General features: G+C 47.6%; 1 protein-coding gene across 2 annotated transcripts; it reads right to left on the reverse strand.

Moving 5' to 3' along the window:
• Nucleotides 1-307: 307 nt before the first annotated feature.
• Nucleotides 308-18,562, reverse strand: NFYB (nuclear transcription factor Y subunit beta). Of its 2 annotated transcripts, none has more exons than XM_040984676.1 (8): nucleotides 18,475-18,562; nucleotides 15,807-15,897; nucleotides 9,572-9,665; nucleotides 7,484-7,614; nucleotides 3,947-4,144; nucleotides 3,494-3,575; nucleotides 2,358-2,437; nucleotides 308-2,013 (listed from the first exon to the last, which is right to left on the reverse strand). In XM_040984676.1, exons 2-8 carry the CDS (start codon nucleotides 15,810-15,812, stop codon nucleotides 1,981-1,983), a joined length of 624 nt encoding a protein of 207 aa, XP_040840610.1. In that variant the 5' UTR covers nucleotides 15,813-15,897; nucleotides 18,475-18,562; the 3' UTR covers nucleotides 308-1,980. The 2 variants fall into 2 exon arrangements, with proteins under 2 accessions (XP_040840610.1, XP_040840614.1); XM_040984680.1 differs by having other exon boundaries at nucleotides 15,807-15,893; nucleotides 18,475-18,552.
• Between the last annotated feature and the right edge of the window lie 7,697 nt (nucleotides 18,563-26,259).

The raw sequence follows: 26,259 nt of genomic DNA on the forward strand, positions 1-26,259 counted from the left end.
CAGCTGCCCCACTCCCCATCCAGCTCCTTGCTTGTGGCCTGAGAAAGCAGGGAGGACAGCCCAAAGCCCTGGGACCCTGAACCTGAATGGGAGACCTGGAAGAAGTTCCTGGTTCCTGGCTTTGCATCAGCGCAGCTCTGGCCATTGCAGCCATTTGGGGAATGAACCAATGGATGGAAGATCTTTCTATCTTTCCTTCTCTCTGTAAATCTGCCTTTCCAATAAAAATATCTTAAAATTTTTTTATATCTCATAAACCAACAATTCTACTTCTAGAAATTTCAGAAACAGCCATGATATACACAAGTTTCAGTGAACTGCTCTTTATAACTGAGAAGATGTAAATAGTCAAAATGCCCAGTAAATAAATTATGATTCAATCATACAATAGAATTATAAACCAACAGAGACTGTTGAAGATTATGTGTGTGACTGGCAAAGACATTCACAATATACTGTTAAGTGGAAAAAGCAGATTACAAAATGGTATGCACAATGAGCCCATTTTATAAAAATATACATATTTTGCAAAGTAAAAAGACAAATGATATTTATCAAAATATCAACATTGGTTTTTTCAACACAGTAGGATGATAATTGATTCTACTTAACTACCCATCCCTTTTACTCCTATTTGAATTTTCCATAATGCAGATTATTTTCAAACAAGGGTCTAGGGGAAGGGAATTACTACCTAGAGTAGCCAACTTGTGCCCTGAAGGCTCCTGGCAGTCAGGAGAGACTCATTTTGCCTAGTGAATTTGAGTGTCCTTCAAAGGCCTCGTTCACTCAAACCTCCTTTTGGCAAAGTAGGCAATAGTAACTTGTGATATTAAAATTGGGGGGAAAAAAACCACTAAGAGAATAAGATGAGAAAATATAAGTCCTTATCTTAAAAAAGAAACAACCAAGTACATACCACTGGATCATACAAAGTCACACTATCTTAGTTTATTGCCAAGAGCAAAACAGCACACGAGGTCGAGGCTTTCTTCCACACTGTCCCTAGCACTCACTCTGTTTTCATTCTCATTCATTCACCGTGCAAAAGGTCTGTACACATGATGTCCAATGTTTCCTGGTTCCCATAGCACAATAGGAAACGACATTTCAATTAAAAAAAAAAAAAGATAAAATTCCTCTTCTGGAAGAGGATACTATAATACTTGAAGATATGCTTTGAAAAAAAAAATCATACACCAAATGAAAGGGGCACCCTTTGGAGGGTTCTAGAACTATGTCAAACTTCAGTGAATTCTAATACTTGCTACAAAGTAAGTCAAAATCTAGTCTTAACAAAAGCTGTAATAAGTAAAACTACGTTAACAGGCACAATGAACAGTGTAAACACTGTTAATGGGCACCGAGTTTAATAGGGCAGACAATAACTTCTGCATTCACAAATTCTTCAGTTACATTTTTAAAATGGTGCAACTTTGAATGGTTTACCCAAAAAAATTAACCTTAATAGATATGGCAAATGCTAAAAACCTAGCTAGGTTACCATGCAAGATAATATCTATAGCCAAGACAAACTCAAATTTATAACAAAGGCAACTTACATTCAAAATGAACTCTACCCTTATATTTTATTAAAAGAGCAAACATCATGAATTAACCCAGCTGCTTACTTGAATTACAAAAGTAACATGATTCAATATGAAAATAAGAAACTGTCTACAAATCTCTGACAGTAATAAATTGCAATATACAATGCATACAGGAGTCATACAGCGCAACAAACTCTCGTACAAAACAAAAATATTTTAATACCTTTAAAATCCAAATTTTCCTTTAAAATCATTCATGAAAAAGATTCTCAAGTTAGAATTAACACCTCAATTAGTCAAGCATCAGGAAGCTACATTACAGCTTTTGAATGTACAAAGAGACATTTTTTTCACCAGTCACTGTCTTCCAATGTCTCAGTTCCAGAATCAGACTCTCATCTCTACACTCCCAGCCCATCATTTCTTCAGATCATGAAAACTGAATTTGTTGAACACCAGAAATCTAAGATAAGAGAAATTTAAATTCAGAATTAAAGAAAAAATAGTTCATAAGTAACATGCATATCATTTAACAGTCAGTGAATTAAAAATAACAATGAAAAATAAATCTGCTCCCTAACTCAGATCTTTTCTACCCAGGGAGTTACTTTAGGAATTTTTATGTCTTCATACAAATTGTCTATACAAATAAACATGTACATAAGTGTTTTTATGAATAACAGAATACTGTACATACCTATGCATACTTAAAAAAAAGTTGTAATAACTTTTATCAAGTCTTTATTAATACATTGAAATTCCCTATAATAAAAAATGTATATATTAAATACAAAGAAGGTACTGTACCTGTTGATATGATGTTGTATAAACCATGACATTTTGTTGTTGACCGTCTGCAGTTATTAAGCCAGCTGGTAACGGGTTAGCTAGAACAAAAAGAGGAAGTTAGAGTCAAAGCAAACCACCTACTTTCTCAGCCTGAACCTTAAGGTTCTGCCACTGATGCCTCCCTACAGTCCCGCTACTTACGATTTAATTTGGGTAAAGTCATAAACGTAAAATTTTCCAATCTAAAAAGTTTCTTGATGTGGGGTCACTGTGGTGGCTCTGCCTGTGTCACCTGCAACCTACATGGCGCTGGTATGAGTCTCAGCTGCCGCACTTCTGACCCAGCTCCCTGCTGATGCCCTGGGAATGCAGGGGAGATGGCCAAAGTCCTTGGGCCCTTGCCCCAGTGTGGGAGACCTGCAAGGAGCTCCTGGCTCCTGGCTTCAGAGCAACCCAGCTCTGGCAGAAGCGGCCACTTGGGAAGAGATCCAGTGGATGAAGATCTCTGTCTCTCCCTCTCTCTCTTTGTGATTCTGACTTAAATAAAATTTTTAAATCTTCCAAAAAAAAGAAAAAGAAAAAGAAAAAGTTCCCTAATGTGCTAAGGCACATTTTTAGTGCATTTTTTCATTTTTAGAATCTTCATCCTTAAAGTATATTTAAGCTAACTGCTCGTGTGTACAAATCTCGAAAACAAAAACTAGAAGAAGTCTGATTCATATTAGACCTATGTGACACCATGAGAGTTAGCTGGGGCTAACTTAAATACAGACATTTGACCTTTCACCAACATAACAATATGATACTCAACTTTTAAATAACAAACTTTAAGCTCAAACTTTTTAAACGACAATATTTTGTATTACAAGCTACAGTTCCCTATATTCGTATCTTATACATCTACACCTAAAACTAGGAGCTATGGAAAGCCAGTGAGAACGTTCAATGAAAAGTTAAGTCTCTAGAATTAAATATTTCTGTACTTGACCACTAATTTCAAATACATGAGTATGGAATAACAAGAACTATTCCAAATAGTACAGTGTTGAAATACTTAGTGCAGCTACTCCTACAAGGACACCTGCAACGTTCGTACGAATCACCCCTCAGCAGTCTGCATGCCGGTCACACTGCCCTGGCGTAACCCTGCTTACTGAACGCCTCCTCGGTGAGCTCTTCGCTCAGTCCATCTGTGGCTGTGACTGCTCCACCAATTCCTTTCTCTCCTTTCATAGCCTGGGGAGGGAACACAAAAAAATCTAAACAAAAACTAAAAAAGTAGTCACTGGTTTCCAAATCAAAGTTTCCAAAATGAGGCTGCTTATTTGTTGCCTAAAATTAGGAGCTCCTATTATTGCCAACACTAAACAGTATTTATTGCTACTTCTGGGTAATTACAAATGAGGAAGCCCTTAAAATGCTTTTTATATAAGCAGTGATCATTATTAAGACAATGTCAGTAATGGCCTAGAAAATCTTAAGGATTTATGGGTAAAACAAACTATTCTAATTCCAAACCCCATTAAAGGAATATGGAGTCACACATTTTAAAAGGCAAATAAGGAACCTTCTTTTGTTGAGAGCCCGACAGGAGGCACTGTGCTCACCTCCCTGAATTTCTGCAGGTACAGTTTCAGAGGCTCCACGTAGCTGTCAAAGCCCAGGGTGGACATGGCAAAGAGAATGTCTTCCCCGTTGATTGTCTTCCGTTTCTCCTGATGGCACCTCTCACTTGCTTCAGATGTTATAAAGCTAATAAACTCACTCACACACTCTTGAACACATTCTTTGGCATCTTTCGCAATCTAATGAGAAAAAAACAAAGGCAAATCTGTAGGGAATATAATGATTATCACCTTAAGCTGAAAAAAGGCAAGGCTAGCTAGAAGAATTTATTCACATGAAGGAAGATACGAGTAACACACAGAAACTCAAAAGTTAATTCATGCACAGTTTAGAACGAAGTAAAACAATGTCACATGGTCACTTTTTTACTTTCTTACTATCCAGAGTATCAGGCTCAGGTCAAGTTCATTAAAAAATCTGCCTGAAGAAGTGCATACCTTCTTTCTCTCTGTAAATCTGCTTTTCCAATAAAAATAAAGGTATAAATCTTAAAAAACCCAGTTGACTAATCCTATTCCTACAAGCATCAGCATCCCATATGGGCACTGGTTCATGTCTTGGCTACTGAATTTCAAATCCGGCTCTTGTGGCCCGGGAAAGCAGTGGAGGACGGCCCAAAGCCTTGGCATCATGCACCCACGTGGGAAAACCGGAAGAAGCTTCTGGCACCTGGTTTTGGATCAGCTCAGCACCGGCCTTGTGGCTATTTGGGGAGTGGGAGTGGGGAGTTACCATCAATTATCACTGACCACCACCCACCGTTGCACACTAAATCTAAGACTGGGGACCTACCTGGCAGGACTTGATCACTATCCCCACCAGTGAGCACTGGAACAGGGACAGGGTAGCGTTAGGGCTGGGCCACGACACTAACCTGCACCCAAGAGAACCAGGTCTGGGGCCAGATTCTGTGGAAGACATCTGGGCCTACCCCTGTGGAACTGCAGTGTCTGCTGGTTTGCTCAAGAGCTGGAGTGGGTGATGGGCTGAGCTAGGCATGACCATGGAACTCCCTGCCCCCTGACATGATACTGGCATTGGAAACAGGTTGGGCTGGTCCAGGCTGCAGTACTCATAGGTGTACCCAGGAATAGGGTGTAGGGCACACAGGCCCCAACATCCACCAGCACATGCAGAGCTTGAAACAGAGGGGACAGACTACATGGGATAAGCAACCACTGGCACATGTGAGATCTGGGTCTGGGAGTGGGCCTGATACGGGAGCTTGGGGAACTCCCCTGGTGGGCCCTAGCTCCTGCTGGTGAGTATGTGATTCAGGTCTGGGTGTGGCTCAGGCCAGGCAGGGCTGCTACACTGTCAGAAAGTGTATAGGTTGCTTCTTGGTGGGTGGGGCTGGCCAGGCAGGGCCAGGCCAAACCATAGCACATTGGCAATGTGCAGGAGCCTGTGTAGGTCAGGTCTCGGGGAGGACCCAGCAGTGCCAGTTCATAACACCCCCTGGCAGGCAGATGTGAGAAACAGGACAGGACGCTCGACAGGCCAGGCTGGGCCACACCACCAGCCAGTTCACATTATGGCCAGGATGGAGAGCTGGCTGGGCCAGACTAGGCTGCAGCACCCACAAGCAAGAGATGGAAATGGGGACAGACCAGGCCAGGCTCAACACCCACTGGCAAATGTCGAGGTGGGGTGGACCTTGCCAGTCTGGGCCAGAGAACCCACCAGCACACGCAAGATACAGAAGAGGGGTGGCAAGCCCTGTAGTAGGGCAGAGAGGACTCCTGTGCTGGGTCACTGCTGTCACTGGTAAGTGTGAGAAGTAGGACCGGGGGCAGACCAGGCTTGGCAGGGCTACAACACCTGTTGGCCTGCACTGTGAGCTGGATCAGGGGGAAAGGCAGGCTGAGCTAACCGACTGTATCCATTGGTATATACATGAGCCAGAGTAAGGGCGGGCTGATTGGGCTCACTCAGCTGGTAAGTGCTGGGACAGAGATCAAGTCCTGTCAAGCCAGATTGCAGAACCACCTGGAAAGTCCAAGATCCGGGGCTGAGTCAGCCTAGTAGAAAAACTGTGGGCACCCCTCTAATGGGCTGCAGCTCCTACTAGTGAGCCTTAGAACCAGGGCTGGGGGTGCACCTGGCTAGACAGGTGGAAGTACCCACCACATAAGTATGATTTGGATAGTGGAGATGGTTGTCAATAGTGCCCATTGACATGTACAGAAGTTTAATGGAAGGTGGGACAGATCAACTGGACCAATCTGTTGCGCATACAAAATCATGTACAGGAACCAGGGTTTGGGATAGCCCTGGTTGGGATCACTGGGGGTCACTCCAACAAGGCTGCAGTTCCCACTGGTATACATGAGGGCTGAAAGCATGGTGGGCAGGGTTGGGCTGGGCCAGAATATCACTGGCTTTTGTAAGAAATGGGGCTGGAGACAGAACTACCAAGCCACCACAAACACTAGTGTGTGTGTAGGCTGCTGTGGGTGATGGATTAAGCCGGACCCTGTACTGGCCAGCACACAGGTGTCAGTTCTAGGGTCATCTAGGTGAGGTTTCTTTGGAGAACCTCCCTACCCCCAACTGATCCACTAGACTCAGAATTCCAACCACGGGGAGAATCAAAGCATCTGTGATCCAACGGTGGCGTGCATGTGTCAGAACTGGGCCTTCTCAGTTCTGAAGATGGTGCAGCACATGGCATGCCGAGGTACACACCGGGTATATGGCAGTCCACTGGGGCCTGCAGAGGGCATCTAGTACCACAGCAGAGGATGGAGGGTAGAACAAATAGACAACTCTCCCAGCCAAGTGTTGACAGCATGTACCTGGTGCCTCCGCTTGGAGACTGGGAGGGACTGTCACCCAGTGGACCTTGGAAGAACTTTCCCATCCTTGCAGCAACAAAATCAACCCCATTTCCAAACTGAACTCAGAGCATGCTCCACTTAGGGACCCTGGGATGACATCAAGTGGCCGTCCCCATCCCTAGTTACTGACATGGTTAGGATACAGGGTGTGGCTTCTCCCCTTCTCTCCCTCCCTCCCCCAGATACAAGAAGAAAAAGAAAATTGGAAACAAATCGTCTCATCCACTTTACCCTATTCCTCAGCCCTTCCCCCCCAATCAGTGGTCACATGGGCATGCATCCTTCTCAACTATGTAAACATCATCAAAAAAAATCATTAGCTGAAATGTAAGTACGTGGAAAGTTATTTCCAAATACCAAGACTTCTAAAAATTTTTTTTACTGCAGTCCAATATAACCAAATTTTGTTGTAATACTACAGAAGTACAACCAACCTGACATACCTAGAGCTTCCATGTACCTATTTTTTCAGCTTTGTAATTCTGTTTTACCTGTTTCCAATGAGAAGAGGGCAGTTTTGGGGACTGGGACAACTGAAGATACAACACTGTTCAGTAACTGAGCACATAGAGTCTGAGCACTGTGAAAAGGCCGAGTGATGAACTACATCCAAATACTATGTATTCACAGGCTTACATTCTACCCCCCTGAAAAACTAGTTAAACTTCTCCGCATTACCTTTCCTGTTTGAGGTATGGCGTTCTTCATTATCCTAGCCACATTTGCAATTGGAAGATAGATATCTTGTTCTCGGAAACTTTCTTTTGAGCCATTTGTGTCTTCATGATCATTCATGCTGTCCTCAGTATCTGAAGAAGCAAAAACTTTGCATTTAAAGCTTGTCATAATTTTTACTCTGAGATTTAAAAAAAAAAATCTGTCCGATCAGGAAGACTGGCATGTACATCAATCCTACTGTTTTATAAAAGTACACTTCACTTCCAAATTATATAGACTTAGATATAACTAAAGATTTCAGTAACATCCTTTTATGACTAAAATACAGCATCTTTAAATAAACTGCCCGCTCTTTCTGTGGACTAATACATATGAGGTGTTTAAGATGATACAGGCTGACTCTATTTCCATTTTATGTGTTTAAATGAGTTAAAGTTGAGTTGATTTTAATATATGTTTTAATATGAACTATCTAATCCCATCTTCCCTGGAATGGTTTTCTAAAAAAAAAAATCTCTAATTTCCAAAATTTTCCATGTCAAAAACGCCATGAAGGAGCAGGCATGTGGAAGGCCTGAATGCCATCTCACACTGAGTGCCTGCATCTGAGCCCTGCTCCGTTTCTAAGTCTAGTGTCCTGCTGATGTGCACCCCAGGAGGCAGCACATGACAGCTCAAAAGACCTGGGCTCCTGGCCCAGCCCCAGATGTGTGGGGATAGAGGAAATAAATCAGGAGACAGGAGAGCTGTGTCTGACTTTCAAATAAATCAACACATTTTATTTATCTTTTTAAAGATTTATTATTTTTATTGGAAAGCCAGATATACAGAGAGGAGCAGAGATGGAGAGGAAGGTCTTCCGTCCGATGGTTCACTCCCCAAGTGACTGCAATGGCTGGAGCTGAGCCAGTCTGAAGTCAGGTGCCAGGAGCTTCTTTCCAGGTCTCCCATGGAAGTGCAGGGTCCCAAGGCTTTGGGCTGTCCTCAATTGCTTTCCCAGGCCACAAGCAGGGAGCTGATTGGGAAGCAGGGCCACCGGGATTAGAACCGGCCCCCATATGGGATCCCGGCACGTGCAAGGCAAGGACCTTAACCACTATACTATTTTGCCCGGGCCCAACACATTTTAAAAAGTAATATTACATGCACCCATGTGGGAGATCAGGAGGAAGCTCCTGGCTCCTGGGTTCAGACTGGCTCAACTTCAGCCCTTGCGGCCACTGGAGAAGTGAACAGAAGATCTTTCTTTCTGTCTCTCCTCCTCTCTGTATATCTGCCTTTCCAATAAAAATAAATAAGATCTTAAAAAAATAATAATGTGGTCTAGTAGGTCATCACAACTATATTATAATTCCTAATATGAATATTACGTAAGTCCTAGGAATTCAACATCCAAAAGAAAATAAATATACAATAAAATACAATATCCAACAATTTAATTCAACCTCAAAAATATTTTTATGACTATCAATTAAGAATTTCTTAGGGTCAGTACCATGGCATAGTAGGTAAAGTCTCTGCCTGCAATGTCAGCGTCCCATATGGGCACCAGTTCAAGTCTAAGCTGCTCACTCTACTTCCAATCAAGCTCTTTGCTGATGTGCCTGGGAGAGCAGCAGATGGCCCAAGTCCCTGGGTACCTGCAGCCATGTGGGAGACCCTGAAGAAGCTCCTGACTCCTGCCTTGAGATTGCCTGGCTCTGGCTGTTGTGGCCACTTGGGGAGTGAACCAGCAGATGGAAGCTCTCTCTCTCTCCTCCCGTCTATAAATCTGCCTTTCAAACAAACAAATAAACAAAATGCTTAAAAAATTGTATCATATTTACTAGGAAATGAGTAACCAATTTAAAATAAACTATACAAGTTTTAAAAAAGTGCATGCTTTTGTAGAATTCTATAATTCAAATAGCTTTGAAAACTATTTTTAATAAAAATAGCTAATTAGACCTTTTTAACTTTTCCCTGAACCATGATGTAAAGCTGCTAATTTTTCTGTGAAGACAAATGCAACAGGACATCATATTTCCTACAACTCCATTTCCTAACGTGTTTCTGCTCGTGAAGGCGGCTCCAGGGCGGGCCTCTCACCATCGTGGGGCTGTATGACGTAGTGGCTCCCTCCAATGTAGTCTGCAGAAATGCCCAGCTGCGAAGCGTCTGTGGTCGAACTATCACCATCCATCTAGGAGCAAAAAAGCACAGATTCCCAGTACTCTTCAGGGAAGCTTACACTGAAACACACAGTAGATTCAAGGCTCATAAACTGTCAAGATGGGTCAGTTACATTGCTCAAAGCTTAAGCAAAAAGAAAACATATGTCTTTAATTGGAAACTTTTTAATAACTCAAAAGATTCCTTTATCCATCTTCCTTGTTTCCTTAGGCATAAAACTGTATGGAAACAAAAAAAGAAAACTGAAAACTGAAAGAAAAAAAAACCCAAAACACCTGAAGCAGATGCCTCTTCTTGAACGGCCTGCTTCTCCAGCTCAATGCACTCCACTAAGAGCGCCCTGGAATCATCCTGGGAATGACAGTCAAAGCTTCGCTTGCGCAGGAAGCGAACTGGCAGTCACATCTACCCATCACTCGCCACTCTTCTGCTGAGGCCTGCTGTCCTGGAGAAACCCTTCGTGCCTCCCCAAGGCTCCACACTGGACGCCCAGGCCTACGCTGCCGCTGCACAGTCCTCAGGCAGCATCCAGCCCGGAAGTGGTCAAAGGTGACCCCGGCTCCCCTCCATCCTCAAACTGTGCTTCTTAAAAGGGAGGGGAAAGGAGCTAGGAGCATATAGACAGGAAAATTATAATCACAAACAAGAATTAGGGTCAAAATAACAATTTCACACAAAGCCTTAGCTCATCTTCCTTCCAGCTGAAAGAATTACAAGAGGATAATTTGGGGGAAGGAAAGGAACCCAAAGCCCTGAACTGGCTCCATCCCATCTCCCCCACGTGGTGCCTCCCAGACGTGGTGCTTGGCAAATGTTGCCATTCAGCACCATGCACCGATAGGAGAATTTTAAATATACTACCCGCATTAGAAGCACTGCATATACCAACTATAACTTGTACATGCTTTCAGGTGAAAGAGATTCTTGCCCCTCACAGTTTATTACGGCCCAGGACCCATGATGTTAACTGCAGCCTTTTAGTGCCTGCAGAACTCATGTCTTCTTCCCACTCGATTGGATTTCTACCTAATACCGAAGAATTGGATTACTTTCCAAGTCTTTGGAAACCTAGCATTGCACTCACTGCTCTGTTGTGATGTCTAATTGTACATATATATGTCCATAATTTACATAGTTGTTTTTCAAGGAGGTAGAAAACAACACTCATAGACCTCTAATAAAGTGAGATGAAGGGCATTTACTTATTGATACTCTGTTACTTTAAGAAGCAAACAACACAGTAAGCCAACTGGCCCAGATTTTCCCACTAATCCTCTAAAAAACAAGAAGGTCCAGTGAGTAAAATGTATTTTTGGAAAATGGAAATAACAATACTACTGAAATAAAGTGAAACACTAGCCTGATCTAAAATGCCATTGTGATGCGAAGGTGTGAGCAAGATGCTCAGAGGGCAAGTGTTCGGAGGCATGATGAGGGAATTGTGTGTGCCAGAAGAAAAAGGTCCATTAGGACATCTCTGAGCGGACTGCTTCTCCTAAGGGTGACGGAAGGCAAATCAGGCTGGGAAGGACAGAACCTACAAGTGGAAGCCAATCCTTGTGGGGAGCGAGGGAGGGGTAATAATGGAAATCAGTTTCCTAATTAAGGTCCACAAGATACCACAAGTCTCTTAAAATTAGCTAACGAGCAGGACGTTATTGAAACAACCAGGCAGATGTGACAGATGGTTTAATTTATAACACAGTATCACAGGCAAAAAAAAAATTTAAGCCATATTATTGTGTTACACACTGGAATTTAGTAGCAAGGTTACCACTTGGCCTAGTGAGACCCCGCCTCCCTAAGCCTGTCTCCCAAGGAGTGGCAGGTATTTCACAGAATCCTCAGGATTAAGTAAAGACCAGGAAGCTGCCAAGGCAGGCTTTTTTCCCTCTGAAGGGAAACCACACTTCTTCTGCTTGACTCTGTCCCTGTGGTTCCAGTTTCAGCTTTTCTGTCATTTCACTTTCTGTTTTCCTCTCCCGACCCAGACTCCTATTCTGCAATTCAAAACCGAAATGCTCTCTTCTTAGAAGCCCCTATGACACTTAAACCTTTCATTCAAATCTTGATGCTTTCATTACAAAGGTACCTCAAACAGTTTCTGGGAAAATTGAAGTCTTTTAGTGCATATAAAAGGTTTGAAATCCATGCAGCTTTTCCGTTAATATACATTTTCCATGAACTTTTTGCATCTCAAAAAATTTTAAAGCAAAATAAACAGAGCTTTTTATTGCATTTTCCAGACTTTTTTTTTTTTAAGTTTACTTTTATTTATTTGAAAGGCAGAGTGACAGAGACAAGGAGGGAGAAAAAGCAATCTTCCACCCACTAGGCAACTCCCCAGACACCCAATCTGGCTACGACTGGGGCAAGCCAAATCGAGGAACTGGAGACTCCTATTGGGCCTTCCACCTGGGTGACGGGCATGCAATTGGGCCATCTTCTGTTGCCTTCTAAGGCACATTAGCCAGGAGCTGAACTGGAACCCGAGCAGCCAGGACTCCAATCAGCACTCTATCTGACAGGGAATGCCTGCATTGCAGACTGCTGCTTTACCTGTTGCCTCACAAACTTTCTGAAGTACCTTCATATGGCAGCCATTATCTAATACACAAGAAATGATGGAAGGAACCTGCCAGATACATCCCAAGGGTCTCCTCAGGTCCTAAACTCTGGTAAAAATGTGTAGAGGGTAGATTGCAAGGAGCTGCTGACATTGAGTACTTGACACTGAGCAGGCCGCTGGTGCCGTAACAGCAGCACACAGGCCTCTGTCCTCTCCCTGCAGAGGTAAATGTTAGGCAAGCTGGGGCACCGGGTGCTGCGGTGCACAGTTATCACCCGTTAGAACTTCTAGGGCGCAAACTCTAAATCAGAGCAGTTTGAATTCCCTGCTGTCTACTCTTCACGAGACCAAGAACAAGTAGCTTCACACAGCTCCTGCAGTAGTTAGCACAACACAATGGGAACACTCATTAAATGTTATATATTCGGTTAAATAATTACAAAGAACTATTAGAGCTAAGAATAACTCCAGGTTTGTTACATGTTATGGGAGCTTATTCCAAAAAGATCTCACTAGTGCAAGAGGCCAAGAGAAGGTGCACTAGGGAATGACATGTAACCTGACAGTGAAAGATGAATACAAATCATTAAGCAAAGAAAGGTAGGGAACTGAGAGATATAGCCCTGGCAGACTGGGAGAGCCAAGAGGAGCATCATCTAGCAGAGCTTAAGGGCAAAAGTATAAGTTAGATATCCTTTTTGAAAAGATTACTTCTGGAGCATGTGCAATGGCTCAGCTGGCAAGCACTGGCACCCCATATGGACTCTGTTTCGTGTCCTGAGAAAACACAGGATGGCCCAAACCTTGGGTCCCTGCACCAGCCTGGGAGACCTGAAGAGGCTCCTGGCTTCAGTTAGGCTCAGCTCTGGCCATTTGGGGAGTGCACCAGAGGATGGACCATTTTTCTCTCTGTCTCTCCTTCTCTCTGTAAATCTTTCCAATTAAAAAAAAAAAAAACCTTAAAAAAAAAAAGAAAGCATGACTCCAGCTACCATCCAGTACACAAAATGACATGAAGAGTCGTGAACAGAGAGAGGAGTGGCAACCAGTGAGGCTCACTCCCCGCAGCTGGCTCAGGGCGGCAGCAGCAGGGGGTGAGAGGAGCAGAGAGTTGATGGGAAGGAAAGCCAAGAAGACCAAGAGGATAGCACAGAAATTTGAGGAAGAAGCAAGGGCGATGGTGGCATTCTCACAGCTGGGGAGACAGACAGCTGCCACTGCAGGGACATGGAGGAAAACAAGAGAAGAAAAGTGGGCAGCGAAAAGCCCTGAAGTTCAAGCTGGTGATCAAGACTTTTCCGTGGCCTGATCTGCACGCGTGGAAGACCTGGCAAAAGGATGCTTAAGAGAATGGGTAAAATGATGAATACCTGTGCAAGCGCACTAACACACACAAACAGGACTTGGAGCCCATTCATTTAGCTAAATAAACAGTCAGCTGGCTGAGTAAATTTTTATTCTATTTTCATCATACCAATAGTTACATTAGGCCAATAACTTGCTGCACAAATACAGTAAACAGTAACCCCTTGCACACATCTGCATTTATGGAACGCTTTTGGAGCTGTCTCATGCAATCTTGAAGGACTTGTGAAACAGGCAAGAATGCTACAGTCTGTGGGGCTGATGCTTGGCCCCAGGTGGTACAGCAACCAGAACTGGAATCCGGCACTGCCCTTGCCACGTTCTTCCCAGTGTTCCTCCCTGGCAGTTCTTCCCCTAGTCCTTCAGCCCACACTGCTAATCTGCCTTTAAATTCTAACTCTGCGGATGCCACGCTGAAGACACAAGCAGCTTCTCCTGCGAGGACAATTCCCGGGAAGTAGTTACAGCACTTGCTCTTGGGGCACCTGCCAGCTTTGCAGCTTGGCTCCCCACAAGGAGCCTCTGCTTCCATCCCCCTCGATTTCAACATGGACTTGCTGTGAGAAGCTGCTGAGTGCAAGGCGCTTAGCAGCGTCAGATACGTAAAGAACTCCAACAGCATCATCGCGCATCCTGACTGCCCCAACCCAGTGCTCATTCCTCACAGGCACAAGTCTACCCTCCTGAGCCTGCTCTGTGCATCCCATTCTCTTCCCAAGGACAAGAACTGACACTTCTCATCTCTAATGCATCTTCAGTCCTATGGAGGCACACGCAGTCTCACTTATTAAATACACAGAAGGCCACACAGGCAGAACTGGCCTTCTGCCTAGCAATCACTCAGCCCGACACACTGCCCTCTCACACCTCTGTATTCCTACTTCAGATCCCTGACATAACTTAGCCTCTTTAACCCTACACAACACGGAAGCCACTGAGGAGTTCCCTCAGAGTGAGCTTGCCTGCAGCCAGCGTCGCCACTGGTGCTACTGGTCCCTACTGGCTCCTGACTTAAGCATGGAATTCTCCACTCACTTGGTTTCCAAAGCAGTATTCTGTCCTGTCTACACCTAAATTCTTAGCACAATTCGAGGTGGTTGTTTTCTCTTTCTTCATGAACTCATTAAAGATCACTTCTACACTTACAGGTCCCAAACCTCTGGCCGGCCCCCTGCCTGCCACACGAGCAGCCCCCAACACTGGATGTGCGGAAACATGCCCGGTCAACCTGCAAGTCTAAGACCACACCGACCTTCCTCTGTTCCGGGCTACCATGCCAGTGTCACCTTAGGGTCCTCCATGTCACCGAAGTGCAGTCTGACAGCTCATCCACAGTGTCACCTGGGGTTTCCTCCTTTGCTTCCTCCTGGGACCACGACCCCAGCCTGCCTCACCATACTGTCTGAAGACTAACCTCATATGACACCACTCCTACTGCTCTTGAACAGGCTCCTAAAGCTTCCAAAACGTCTCCAGCGTCAAAGCTGAACCCAATCCCCATGACTTTTCCTGGCCCACCTGCACTGAACCTAATGTGGCTTCATTTTTACTTTTCTATCTTCAAAACCCCTAAGAATCTTAGTGCTATTTAAGGACCACAAGATCCAGGTCTTTCATTTTAGGAGTGAGGCAACCAGGGATCTAATTGTGACAGGCAAGAGGTCCAGATACAGCAGCATTCAGAGCGGGATACCCAGCCAGGCCACGTGACCTCCCAAAGACTGTGCAATCCTCGCTCAGCCAGTGCACCTTGGCTCCACACACCCTAAAAGGATACTAACTGGTGCCTCCAGGCTTGGCTGCTGGTGGAACCTTCCAGCTGGCCAAGTCCCACTCCCCCTACAAAGTTCAGAACTAGGTCTCCAGGCGCTCAGCTGCCTTGACATTCCCAGCGGCTTGGACCTAGGCCCACCACCGGGCCCCTTCCACTGGCACTGCACCTAGAGTATTCCATTCATAACCAAACTGTCCTCAGAGTATCCAAGCTGACTAAAGTCCCACCAGTTAAACTGCCCCTCACTGGCCAGGACACGTTTCAGCCCCTAGGAAACACTTAACACAAGGAACTGAAAACTGGGAAGCAAGGAGAACAGGCAGAGGCACAGCCTGGCTCTGCTTGGAAGGTACTTGTGTTAGGAAGCTCCAGTACAAACCCACCTGAACCAGTCAATTACTGTTCAAATCCAATTAACCACCCAAGTGGTAGAACATACTTACTCTCATGAAACACTGCTAGCGCGAGCCGCGGTGCCAGTGCTGCTCACCAACACCTTCCCCAAAAGGCGTCTAGTGTCTGCCCAATGCCTACCTAAAAGATAAACATCGATTAGAGGTAAAAACACACCGCCCAAAGGCCTTCCTCCTAGGACCACAGAGGCGGGCATGCATCATCCGGGCCGCGATGCCGCGTCAATGGAGCACATGGTGATACATGGCGGAAGCAGGCACCTAAGCTAACCGTGTGGAAGCTGACGGCCAAGTTCACTGCACGGCAGGGAAGGGCAGCCTGCTTCTCCAATGTACCCTCAGCCCTAGTCCTGTCCATCGTCCTCATCACAGTGCACTAAATGAGGCTCAAACACCCTCATCCGCAAGAAACCAAGAGTTACACATCTAACCAACATTCAAGAAAGAAGTATTCCAAATTAGTTTCTAACAACACAAACACCCCAGTCAACAACTCAATTTTTGGGTGGTGCTTTTCCCCAAGTTTCAGAGACTTAGGCACTTTAAGGGTGAAAATGAGGGGAAAATTAAGCCAGAATGTAATGCTGTTAAATTAAGTGTAACAGATAATACTGCAAAGCTGGGCCATCCAAGAACACACACCAAAAAAACAAATCACAATTAAGACCTTAACTTAGAATTGGGAAGCATCACCATTTTGTGCTGAAATTGCATCTTAGCAGCACTTCAATCTTAGTGTAAGGCATAACTAGCTGAATACATTAGTAGCAGTTACAATATACCAGCTTTCTTTCTCATTTGCTCCTTTTTTTTTTTTAACACGGGGGTGAGGGACAAAACAATACATTCTTTCAGTGTGAATTTTAAAGGAAGGTGAAATACTGATAACCTTTCAAGCATGAAATCTTGGAAATTACAGAAAAGAACCTGGGAGCCATAGAATTCAATTTACAAAATGCCACTGGATGGATCCAGGCAGCAAAGACTGACATCTGCTATAATCTTAAAAAAGTAATTTCTAATTTCTTTTCAAATAATGGCTTCTTTACAAATGCAAAACCACCTAGAAAAATCCCATCTTTGTAACCAGAAATGTTATTTTTAAGTCTGCCTTTGAAAAAATCGAAATCCTCAGAACACTTAAAATACAGCAGTTATACACTCATCTATCCTAGTTGGAATGGGGGGGTGGGAGATGGAGTGAGCCACACAACCCCACCTTCATTTGCCCAAATAGTTGACTACATATATATTTAGACATAGTGCACTGAAGAAAAAACAGCGTCACCTCCCAGGGCATATATTAAGGGTCGGGTTAAGCTAGACGCAAAAGCTCAAGGGAATGCATACATCTGTTTCACGTTTGGAGAAATGCAAATTTGTATCCAAGAAAAGCAGCAGTCCCTTCCTCCACGCTCCATTCTTTGGCACCAACATAATCCTTAAATCAAGCTACAAGAGCAGTGCAGGGGGGGAGTAACTGCCTTTCATTTTAAAGGAATTCTGGTTAAACTTTTAAATCTTTCATAAATAAAATCCCTACTTATTAATGCCATTGATATCGACCCGTTCACCTCATCACTCTGCACACTAGCTCACTACTTTCCACACCAGGATTGCACACCTGGGGCACAATCAGGAGGTCCACGCGGGTCAGGGGTGCCATTTTTCTAAAGGTCGCATGCTGGCTGCCTACCCATGTTTAAATCATCCCGTGCCAGTCCTCCGGGCGAAATGACGATGTGTGGGTGCTGTGTAATTCTTTGTTCTCCGAGACTACGGCTCCGTAAGGGCCCGTGCATACCCTCCCGCCTCCCAGCAGCCGTGACTGAAACCTTAGTCCAATCCGAACGGCTTCCTTCCCACCTTCGGGGCAAGTCCGGGGACCGCGAGCCGCCAGATGGCTGCATTCTTTACGTGCAAACCAGACTGCGGGGGACACCGAAGTCATTCTTTGCTCCGGGGGACCTCGCCGCCTCCCCTACGCGCAGGTGTCCGGGGCGGCCCGGGCCCCACGGACCAGCCGGCCGACCTGTCAGCCCCACACGTGCGGTGCGGTGCGGTGCGGACCTCCCGGGCCAGCCCCGACCCCGCGCCCAACGCCTGCCTCCCGCCCGCCGCGCGGGGCACACAAAGCGGCCGGGCCCGGCCAGGCCCCCCGCGGGCCGCCGAGCGAGCGGGGGAGCGCTCCCGCAGGACGCCCGCGCGACGGCCGAGGTCCAGGGGGGCCGGGACACCCCGGGTCGCGCGTCCGCCCGCCGGGCCCGGGCTCCCCGCAACAAAATGGAGCCGGCCCCGGGGGCGCCGCCGACAGCGGCCCCCCGACCGTGCCCCGGGCGGCCCTCTCCGGCCTCGGGCTCCCGGAGCTCCAGGGCGGCGAGCGGGAGGGTGGCCTGGCCCGCGTCCCGCCGCTCCTCGGCCCGGCGCACACAAAGAGCCGCGCCGCGGCCCCGCGCCCGCTCCCGGCCCGCCACAGGCCCCGCAGCAGGACGCGCGGCCTCGCAGGCGCCGGCCCGGCCCGGCCTCGCGGCTCCTCGGGCTCGGGCTCGGGCTGCGGCCGGGCGGGCGGCAAGGAGGCGAGTGCCCCCGGCCGCGGCGGCGTTGGCGGCGGGGACGGCGCCGGGAGGAGACGGACATTTCATTCGAGCTAAAGTGGAGTCGGTTTAGGAGCGATCATTGGCCGAAGCGAGACACAAACCTCCAATGCAGCCCTGGTTGGCTCCCGTCTCCAATCGGCTGTTTGGTTGGACAGAAAATGGCTGCGAAGGAACCAGTCCCAGCGCGGAGCTCCCCTTCCAGGACTCGGCCTCCCCTCCCTCCGCCGCGGGCCGCTTCCCTCGGCCCGCCACCCTCCCTCCGCGCCGCCCGCCGCGGCCCCGCCCCGGCCCCGCCCCTCCGCGCTCGGCCCCGCCCCAGGCCCCGCCCCGCCCGCCGCGGCCCTCGGAGGCTGCGCGCCTGAGGCGGAGGCTGCGCGCCTGAGGCGGCGGGGCCCGGCGCGGGCGCCTCCGGGCTTGGCGGGAGCCGCGAGGCCCCGGATGCGGCGCGCGGCCGGCCTCTCTGCCGGTGTTCTTCCCCAGCGTGTTTGCCGGGCCTGGGTGAAGCGTCCCGTGTCGCGTCGCCCCCGCTGTCGGTGAATCGTCCCCCTTCCCCGCGTGCACGTTGTGGACCGCCTGCGAGAAGGGGCAACAAACAAACAAAAGAAACGAAGGACAGAAGCGGCGCCTGAGGCGACACCCGAGCTTTGCGGGGTGTATTTTTTTTTTTTAGGGCGGTTGCTTCCTGGGACGGGGTCCCTCGCGTCCCCGTCGGCGTTGCGGGACGCGCCGCGCTGCCTCCCGTCCTTGGTCGCTGAGCACGAGTGTCACCTTTTCCGATGTCAACCATTCACCATCCCCTTCCTCCACGGCGTCAGCGGCGCCTCCGTGCACGCAGCGCTGACGGTGAGCGGGGTGCGTGGCCCCTCGGTCCCTCCGCCACAGGTGGCAGCGACCCGAGGGCTGCCGAGTTTCTGTCTGCAGAATGGGTGGAACTTGCTTGCATATACACCTCTATATACAAATGTGTGTATAAATACATATTTGTTCACTTGAAAGGCAGAGGGAGGGAAAAACAGAAATCTCTCCCATCCACTGGTTCTCTTCCCAAGCGGCAGCAGGTGCCAGAGCTGGGCTGGGCTGAAGCCAGGAGCCAGGAGCCGCTTCCGGATCTCCCACGTGAGAGCAGGGATTGTTGGCCACTGCTTTCCCAGGCACATCAGCAGCAGGGAGCCAGATGAGAAGTAGAACAGCTGGCGCCCATATGGGATGCTGGCATCCCAGGAGGCAGCTTTCCTAGCAATGCCACGGCGCTGGCCACTCCGTCTCAGTCTCTCTAGTTGAACTCCTCCAAAAATGTAGAGAGATGTTTTACTTCGAAGATGTCTGTTGTTTCCCAGCTCGTTTAAACATATCCGGGGCACGGAAGGAAGCCAGGAAAGTGAATGCCCCAAGTTCCTGCTAACAGCAATGCTCAGTTCAGGCAGCCTGACAGCGCCACCCGGCTCCCCACCCCGGTCACTGGCTTGTTCTGGTGGACACACTTTAGCTTTCTGTGATTATAATGGGAATAATGTCAGCTACGTTTTGGGGTTGTTTGAAGGACACTTAGAAAACCAACTCCTAAAAATACGTGTGAAAGGTACAGCAGCAGAGAAAGAGAAGCGGGGAGAGACAGATCTTCCATCCACTGGTTCACTCCCTCAAATGGCCTCAGCGCCAGGGCCACGCTGAAGCCAGGGACTCCACTGGGCTAGGAATTTGGACAATGTTACTGCCTTTTCAGGCTTGTCAACAGGAAGCGGAATAGGAAGTAAAGCCATCGCAGCTCAAATGGACATTCCAGTAAGGGACGTGCCCCAATGCCAGTTCCAGGTTGTCTTATCCTGAGATTTTTATGTGGTAAGAATTTCAATCTCCGTAAAACTCCTACATGAAATTGGAAAGGTTATTATGAATTTGTTTATTTGAGAAACAGAGCTCCCAACCACTGGTTCACTCCCGAAGTGCCCACACAGGCACTCTGGGGGTGTGGCTCAGAGCCAGAACTAGCAACTAGCTAGTTCTGAGCCAGAACTAGCTAGGACCTCCACATGGGTGGCAAGAGCCTGCTTACCTGAGTCATCAGCACTGCTTCACAGGGTCTGTACTGTTTAGGAAGCTGAACTCAGGAGCCAGAGCTGGGCTTCAGATCCGCACGCCTCACTGCCTGGGATGCAGGCATTTTAACTGAGGGGGAGGGAGAGAGCTTCTGTCCACCAGTTCATTCCACAGCTGGCCGCAATGGCCAGGGGTGGGCCAGGCCGGGGTCAGGAGCTTCACGTCTCCCAGTGGGTACCAGGGGCCTGTGTACTTGGGCACCCTGCTTTTCCTGGGCTGTGAGCAGGGCTGAGAGCTGGAGCAGGCTGGGCTAGTCCTTGATGCAGACCACAGGATTGGGTTTTGCATCTATGCCAACTTTCTCTGGATGGCTTCCAAATCCTGTATCTGCGGGAAACGAGAGGGCACCCTGCCCCATTGCCAGACATCTCTTGAGCTTTGAAAAGGGGGGTGGTTACCGGGAACACCCTCAGGGGCCAGGTGAGGGATAAGACATCCTGGAAAAAGGGCCATTTGATTGACAGCTACATGGATAAGATTACACAGGGTGAAGGAGGGGTGATTCTAAATCAGGCACCAACCTGTGCGATTTTAGTCCCCTTTCAGAGATTCCTGACCTTTAATCTTAAGAGTTGCTAAGGGCCCAGTGCAATAGCATAGTGGCTAATTTTTCACCTTGCATCTGCCAGGATCCCATATGGGCACTGGTTCATATCCTGGCTGCTCCACTTCCCATCCAGCTCCTTACTTGTGGCCTAGGGAAGCAGTCAAGGACGGCCCAAAGCCTTGGGCATCTGCACAAATGTGGGAGACCTGGAAGAAGCTGCTGGTCCCTGGCTTCAGAGTGGCTCAGCTCCAGCTATTGTCAAATCTGGGGAGTAAATCAGCGGAAGATCTTGGTATCTCCTTCGCTCTATATATCTGCTTTTCCAATAAAAATAAAATAAATCTTTAAGAAAAGGTTGCTAAACAGTGTGGATCCATCATATTTTCTGTAGCTGCTGTGTGCTGGGTAGGGGCATACCTATCCCATGTTCAGAAATCTCTCCCGGTCTCATCTGATTGGTCCATCTCAGAAGCCGGAGAATTTCCAGTCATGCCAATGACTATGTGCCAGTGTGGTCCTCATGACCCAGCCTCTGCCCGCATGGCCCAGGCCTTAGGACCCAGACCCTTTCCCAGCCAGGCCGGCCATGGGGCAAGGCCAGGCCTCTATCAATCTTTTAAAACTATCATTTGCAAAATAGAAATTTTAACCTCTGCATTTCTCTGTGTCTGTTCATAAGGCTGCATGTGCTCAGAAGACGGAGACGTAAACGCCCAAGTCCTAGAAGTGGGAAAAGCGTGACTAACCCGCACACTGGAGGAACAAGGAGGTGACGACGACTCCTTTCCCAGGGTAAAGTGACGTCACGTCAGTGTCGTGGGTGCGTCTCTGCACTTACTCCTCTTCAGCAGTACACCCTTGCAATGCTCTCAGTTTGTGTGCCCCAACCCCTAAGCTGCACTCAGGAGTTTGGCCAACCAAGTCTTAACCATAACAAGGATGCTGAGAAGGTGTTGTTTAGAGATGGGACCCATGGGACATGATTCTACTGGCTCAGGTCATCGGGGCACCCCCGTGAGTGTATCTTTGAGGTTTTGTCAGAAATTATGGAAACACTCCTTGCTCTTGCCATGTGGTCCCTGTGCCACCTTGAGACAATACCAGCGAGAACATCATCAACAAACCCAGAAGACCCACTCAGTCTCGGGCTGTGAACTCCCGAAATCCAGGAGCCAGAGCAGGCATTTGGCACAGCAGGTCTGCCGCCACCTGGGATGCTCGCATTCCATTTCCAAGAGCCTCAGTTCCAGTCATGTGTTATCCGGAAGGTAATGGATGATGCTGCAGGTGCTTGGGTCTGTGGTACCCAAGCATAAGGCTGGGTTGAGTTTCAAGCTCAGCCCTGGCTGTGGTGGGTATTTTGAGAATGAACCGAGAGAACTGAATATGTCTGATGTGAGCTGCTCTCTTTTCATCCCTTTGTCAAATAAAATGAAAATACATAGATAGTTCAGAGGCAAAACCATAAGCCAGATGCATCTCTTTCCTCACCTAGGTCGCCTTCCCCAGGTGTTTCCTTATAGTAATGAGACGCTGACAAGTGCTCCCTGTTTTTCATCATCACATAGTGAAGGCAAGAGGCCAAGATCATTACAACTAAGTTACTACATGCATTGCGGCACAGAGGACAGGTGGCTGGGTTTTTCTTCCCTTTTTTTAAAGATTTATTTTATTTTTATTGGAAAGTCAGATATAAGAGGAGAGACAGAGAGGAAGAGCTTTTGTCCGTTGATTCATTCCCCAAGCTGCTGCAACAGCCAAAGTTGAGCCAATCCAAAGACAGGAGCCAGGAGCCTCTAACGGGTCTCCCACACAGATGTAGGGTCCCAAGGCTTTGGCCTGTCCCCAACTGCTTTCCCAGGCCGCAAGCAGGGAATTGGATAGGAAGCAGGGCTGCTGGGATTAGAACCTGCGCCCATATGGGAATGCTTGCACGTGCAAGGTGAGGACTTTATAGGTTAGGCTACCGCTCCGGGCCCAGGGTCTTTCTTTCTAATCCGTGCACCACAGCATAGTTTATGTTACCACCCCTTGGTTTGTATCAGCATTTATATAGAAATCATCACTAGGTAGATGATGAAACAGCATCCCTGGCCCTGTGGATGGACAAGGACTTGGCTTCTAGTTCCTGTGTTACCTCTGCCCCTGCAGGTGCCATCCGTCAAGTGTTGCTCTCCTGCTTCTGTCCTTCCCAGTGAGTTACCTGTGCCAAGGCCTGGAAGGATCCAAGGCCTGGAAGGATCGGGTTTGCTTTCCTTCTCCTGCCACAGAGTACCCCTCCCCCCAGGCCCACTCACCATCCTCCAGACCCCCGGCCTCTGCCTTGCTCCCAGCATGACACACTGTCATTTTCAGGACCCTGAGAAAACCACTCAGTCCTTTCCAGAAATGGCCGTATCCGCTTGCTCTCCATCATGTCTTCCAGTTGGGTCATCCTGTGTGGAGGTGGATACTGCATTCACTCCAGCACGCCTTGTCCGATTGGATCATCGTGTTGATTTGTTACTATGAAGAATCCTGGAGGGGCAACTTCGCTCTGCCTCCTGACCACCACCAGCACCACCAGCACCACCAGCACCGTGACTCTAGCCACGTCTCCCCTCGGCAGAATGGCGGCAGGGGCCTGCATAGCAGCTGGGTTCCCAGCTCCTGTCCCTGCTCTGGTTGGATAGCCTCTTATAGCTCCCCATTTCTCTCAGGGTAAAAGCATAGACTTTCCAGTGGCCCACAGCAGAGATTGACATTCTAAGTTGAACCAAAGAAAAAATTGATGTTTCTTAGTGACTGCCAGAATGGGTTGTAATTGATCAGTGCCAACCTCCTAATCAGGGCCCTGCTGCTGAAAGCAAGCCGGTCAGCAACACCAGCATCAGCCATGGCTGAGCATCACACATTTCCAAGCAGCCCGACTGCTACAGGTCCGCCAGCCTCGGAAGCCCAGGTCTTCCCCAGCCCTGGGCCAGAAAGGCTGTCTTAACCAGCACAGCTGTCCTTTTCTTAAAATAAATACATTCAGGGGTGGACTTTTTGCATAGTGGTTGAGACGCTGATTCAGATGTCCAGATTGGAGCCAGTGTTGTGGCACAACAGATTAAGTTGCTGCTTGAGTTGCAACCATACCAGAGCATTAGTATGAGTCTTGGCAGCTCTGCTTCCCATCCAGCTCTCTGGTGATGCACCTGAGAAAGCAGCAGAAGATGGTACTAAGGCTTAGGGCCCAAATAAAGGTCTTGGCTTTGGGATTGGCCCAGCTCTGGCAATCGGAACCATCTGGGGAGCGAGCCAGTAGAGGGAAGCTCTCTGTGTGTCCCTGTCTCTGTCATTCTGCCTTTCAAATAAATAAATCTTTAGAAAAGAAATGCTCATGTCCCATATCCATGTCACAGTGTCCGGGTTGAATTCCTAGTTCTGGGCTGCAATTCCAGTTCCCTACTGAACACAGACCATGGGAGGCAGTTATTATGGCTCATGTAGACCTGGCTTGGATTTCTGACCCTGTGCCAATCCCAGCCATCACAGACATTTGTGGGTGCACTGACAGAGTATGGGAGCTGGCTCTCCCTGCTTCACATAAGTAGTTTTTAGGAAGTCAACAAATAAGAGCTAAAGTTGTGGTGTAGTGGACTAAACAATTGCCTATGATGCTTACATTCCATTTGAGTGCTGGTTCCGTCCACTTCTGATCCCGCTCCCTGGTAATGTGCTTGGAAAAGCAGCAGAAGATGCCTGAGTGCTTGGGCCTCTGACACCCTTGTGGGAGACTGGATGGAGTTCCAGGCTGCTAGCTTCCGCCTGGCCCAGCCCCAGCCCCTGTGGTCATCTGGGGAGTGAATCAGCAGATGACAGATTTCTGTGTCCTTCCTTCACTTGCTCTCTCTAACTTTACCTATCAAATAAATAAACAAATCTTCTTTTAAAAATTAAATCTATTCAGTGTTTTTTACGTCGTTCACAGATGGTGATGACCTGTTCATTCGACAAGGCTGCAGGACCTGATCTGTCCCCTCTCTGTTCTCCCTGTAGCTTCATCTCCTCTCCTTTCTCCTTCAGTCATCCCACCCCTTGCAATCCTTGTTTCTTCCAGGATACTGCTGCCTCAGGGCCTTTGCACTGCCTGGTCTGTCTGCCTGGTACCCCAGTTGCTCAGATATCCACAAAACTCGCATCATTTCCCTCCATGGCCTACCAACCAGCCCGGAGCACTTGCCTGAAGGCTACAATTCTAGCTACCTAGCTCACTCTCCCCTCACTACCATTTTTTCCTTTATAACATTATCACCCTCTAGCATACTGTGTAATTTCCTTTTTTTATAGCCTATCACGCATTCCTTCCATCCAGAATATAAGCTCTATGAGAGCTAGGAATTGTGCTTGTCTTGATAAGGAATGGATCCCAAGAATCTAAAACAGAATGTAGTAGGTGCTTGATAAATATTTGTCCCATTAATGCACTTTGAATGTGGTGTGTATTTGGAATATGAACTCCATTATTGCCAACACTGGTGTGTTCTCAGAGCCCAGCCTGTAGGAGCCCCATTGCTGCATTGAGGAAAACAACTTAAAAAAAAATTTTTTTTAATTGGAAAGACAGACTTGCAGGGAGAGAAATCTTTTTTCTGTCTGCTGGTTTACTTCCCAAATGGCCACAACTGGTTCAGGGGCTCAATCATATCATCAGGGAGCTGGATCAGACGTGAAGCAGCCAGAATTCAAACCAGTGCCCGTGTGGGAGGCGGTGGGTGTGTTATACACTGGCCTTGAAAATAGTTTTTACACTGACAATTTACATGGATTTACATGGACCCTGGATTTACCAAAGCCTTACGTGCTATCCTCTTCTATAGAAACACCTCTAATCATCACATTTTAGAGCCCTTGTGCTATTGTGACATGTTAATCAAAATACTAAAACATCCATCACGGTGTCCCTGTGGCTGTAGTGAGTTTATATACAAAGATGACTCAAACCTCTAGGATTAGTGTGAAAATCCTCTCCAGGGCTGCTCACGGCCAGGGGAAGAATTTATGATGGGTGAAAAGGACAGAAACATGCTTTTCTCTTCCTTAGCTTTTTGCTGAAACTGTTGGGCCTTTGTCAAACTGGTACTCCTTTCTGCACCCTCTGTAAGCTATGGTGGGATTTAATCTTCCTGAAGATAGTTCTCATTGTGCTGTTACCTCATTGAAGACTGCATTTGTTATGTGTTTACTGTTTATCAGGAACTCTGTTGAATGATAAATA

This window comes from Ochotona curzoniae, unplaced genomic scaffold (assembly GCF_017591425.1).
Source record: "Ochotona curzoniae isolate NIBS_2020 unplaced genomic scaffold, NIBS_Ocur_1.0 contig_1014, whole genome shotgun sequence".
NCBI lineage: Eukaryota > Metazoa > Chordata > Mammalia > Lagomorpha > Ochotonidae > Ochotona > Ochotona curzoniae.

Excerpts from the sequence above, each read along its gene's own strand:
- NFYB (XM_040984676.1), bottom strand. Across the intron at positions 7,615-9,571 it reads CGTCATACAGCCCCACGATG|ATACTGAGGACAGCATGAAT; the intron begins GTGAGAGGCCCG and ends TTGCTTCTTCAG. Across the intron at positions 2,014-2,357 it reads ATACAACATCATATCAACAG|ATTTCTGGTGTTCAACAAAT; the intron begins GTACAGTACCTT and ends CTCTTATCTTAG.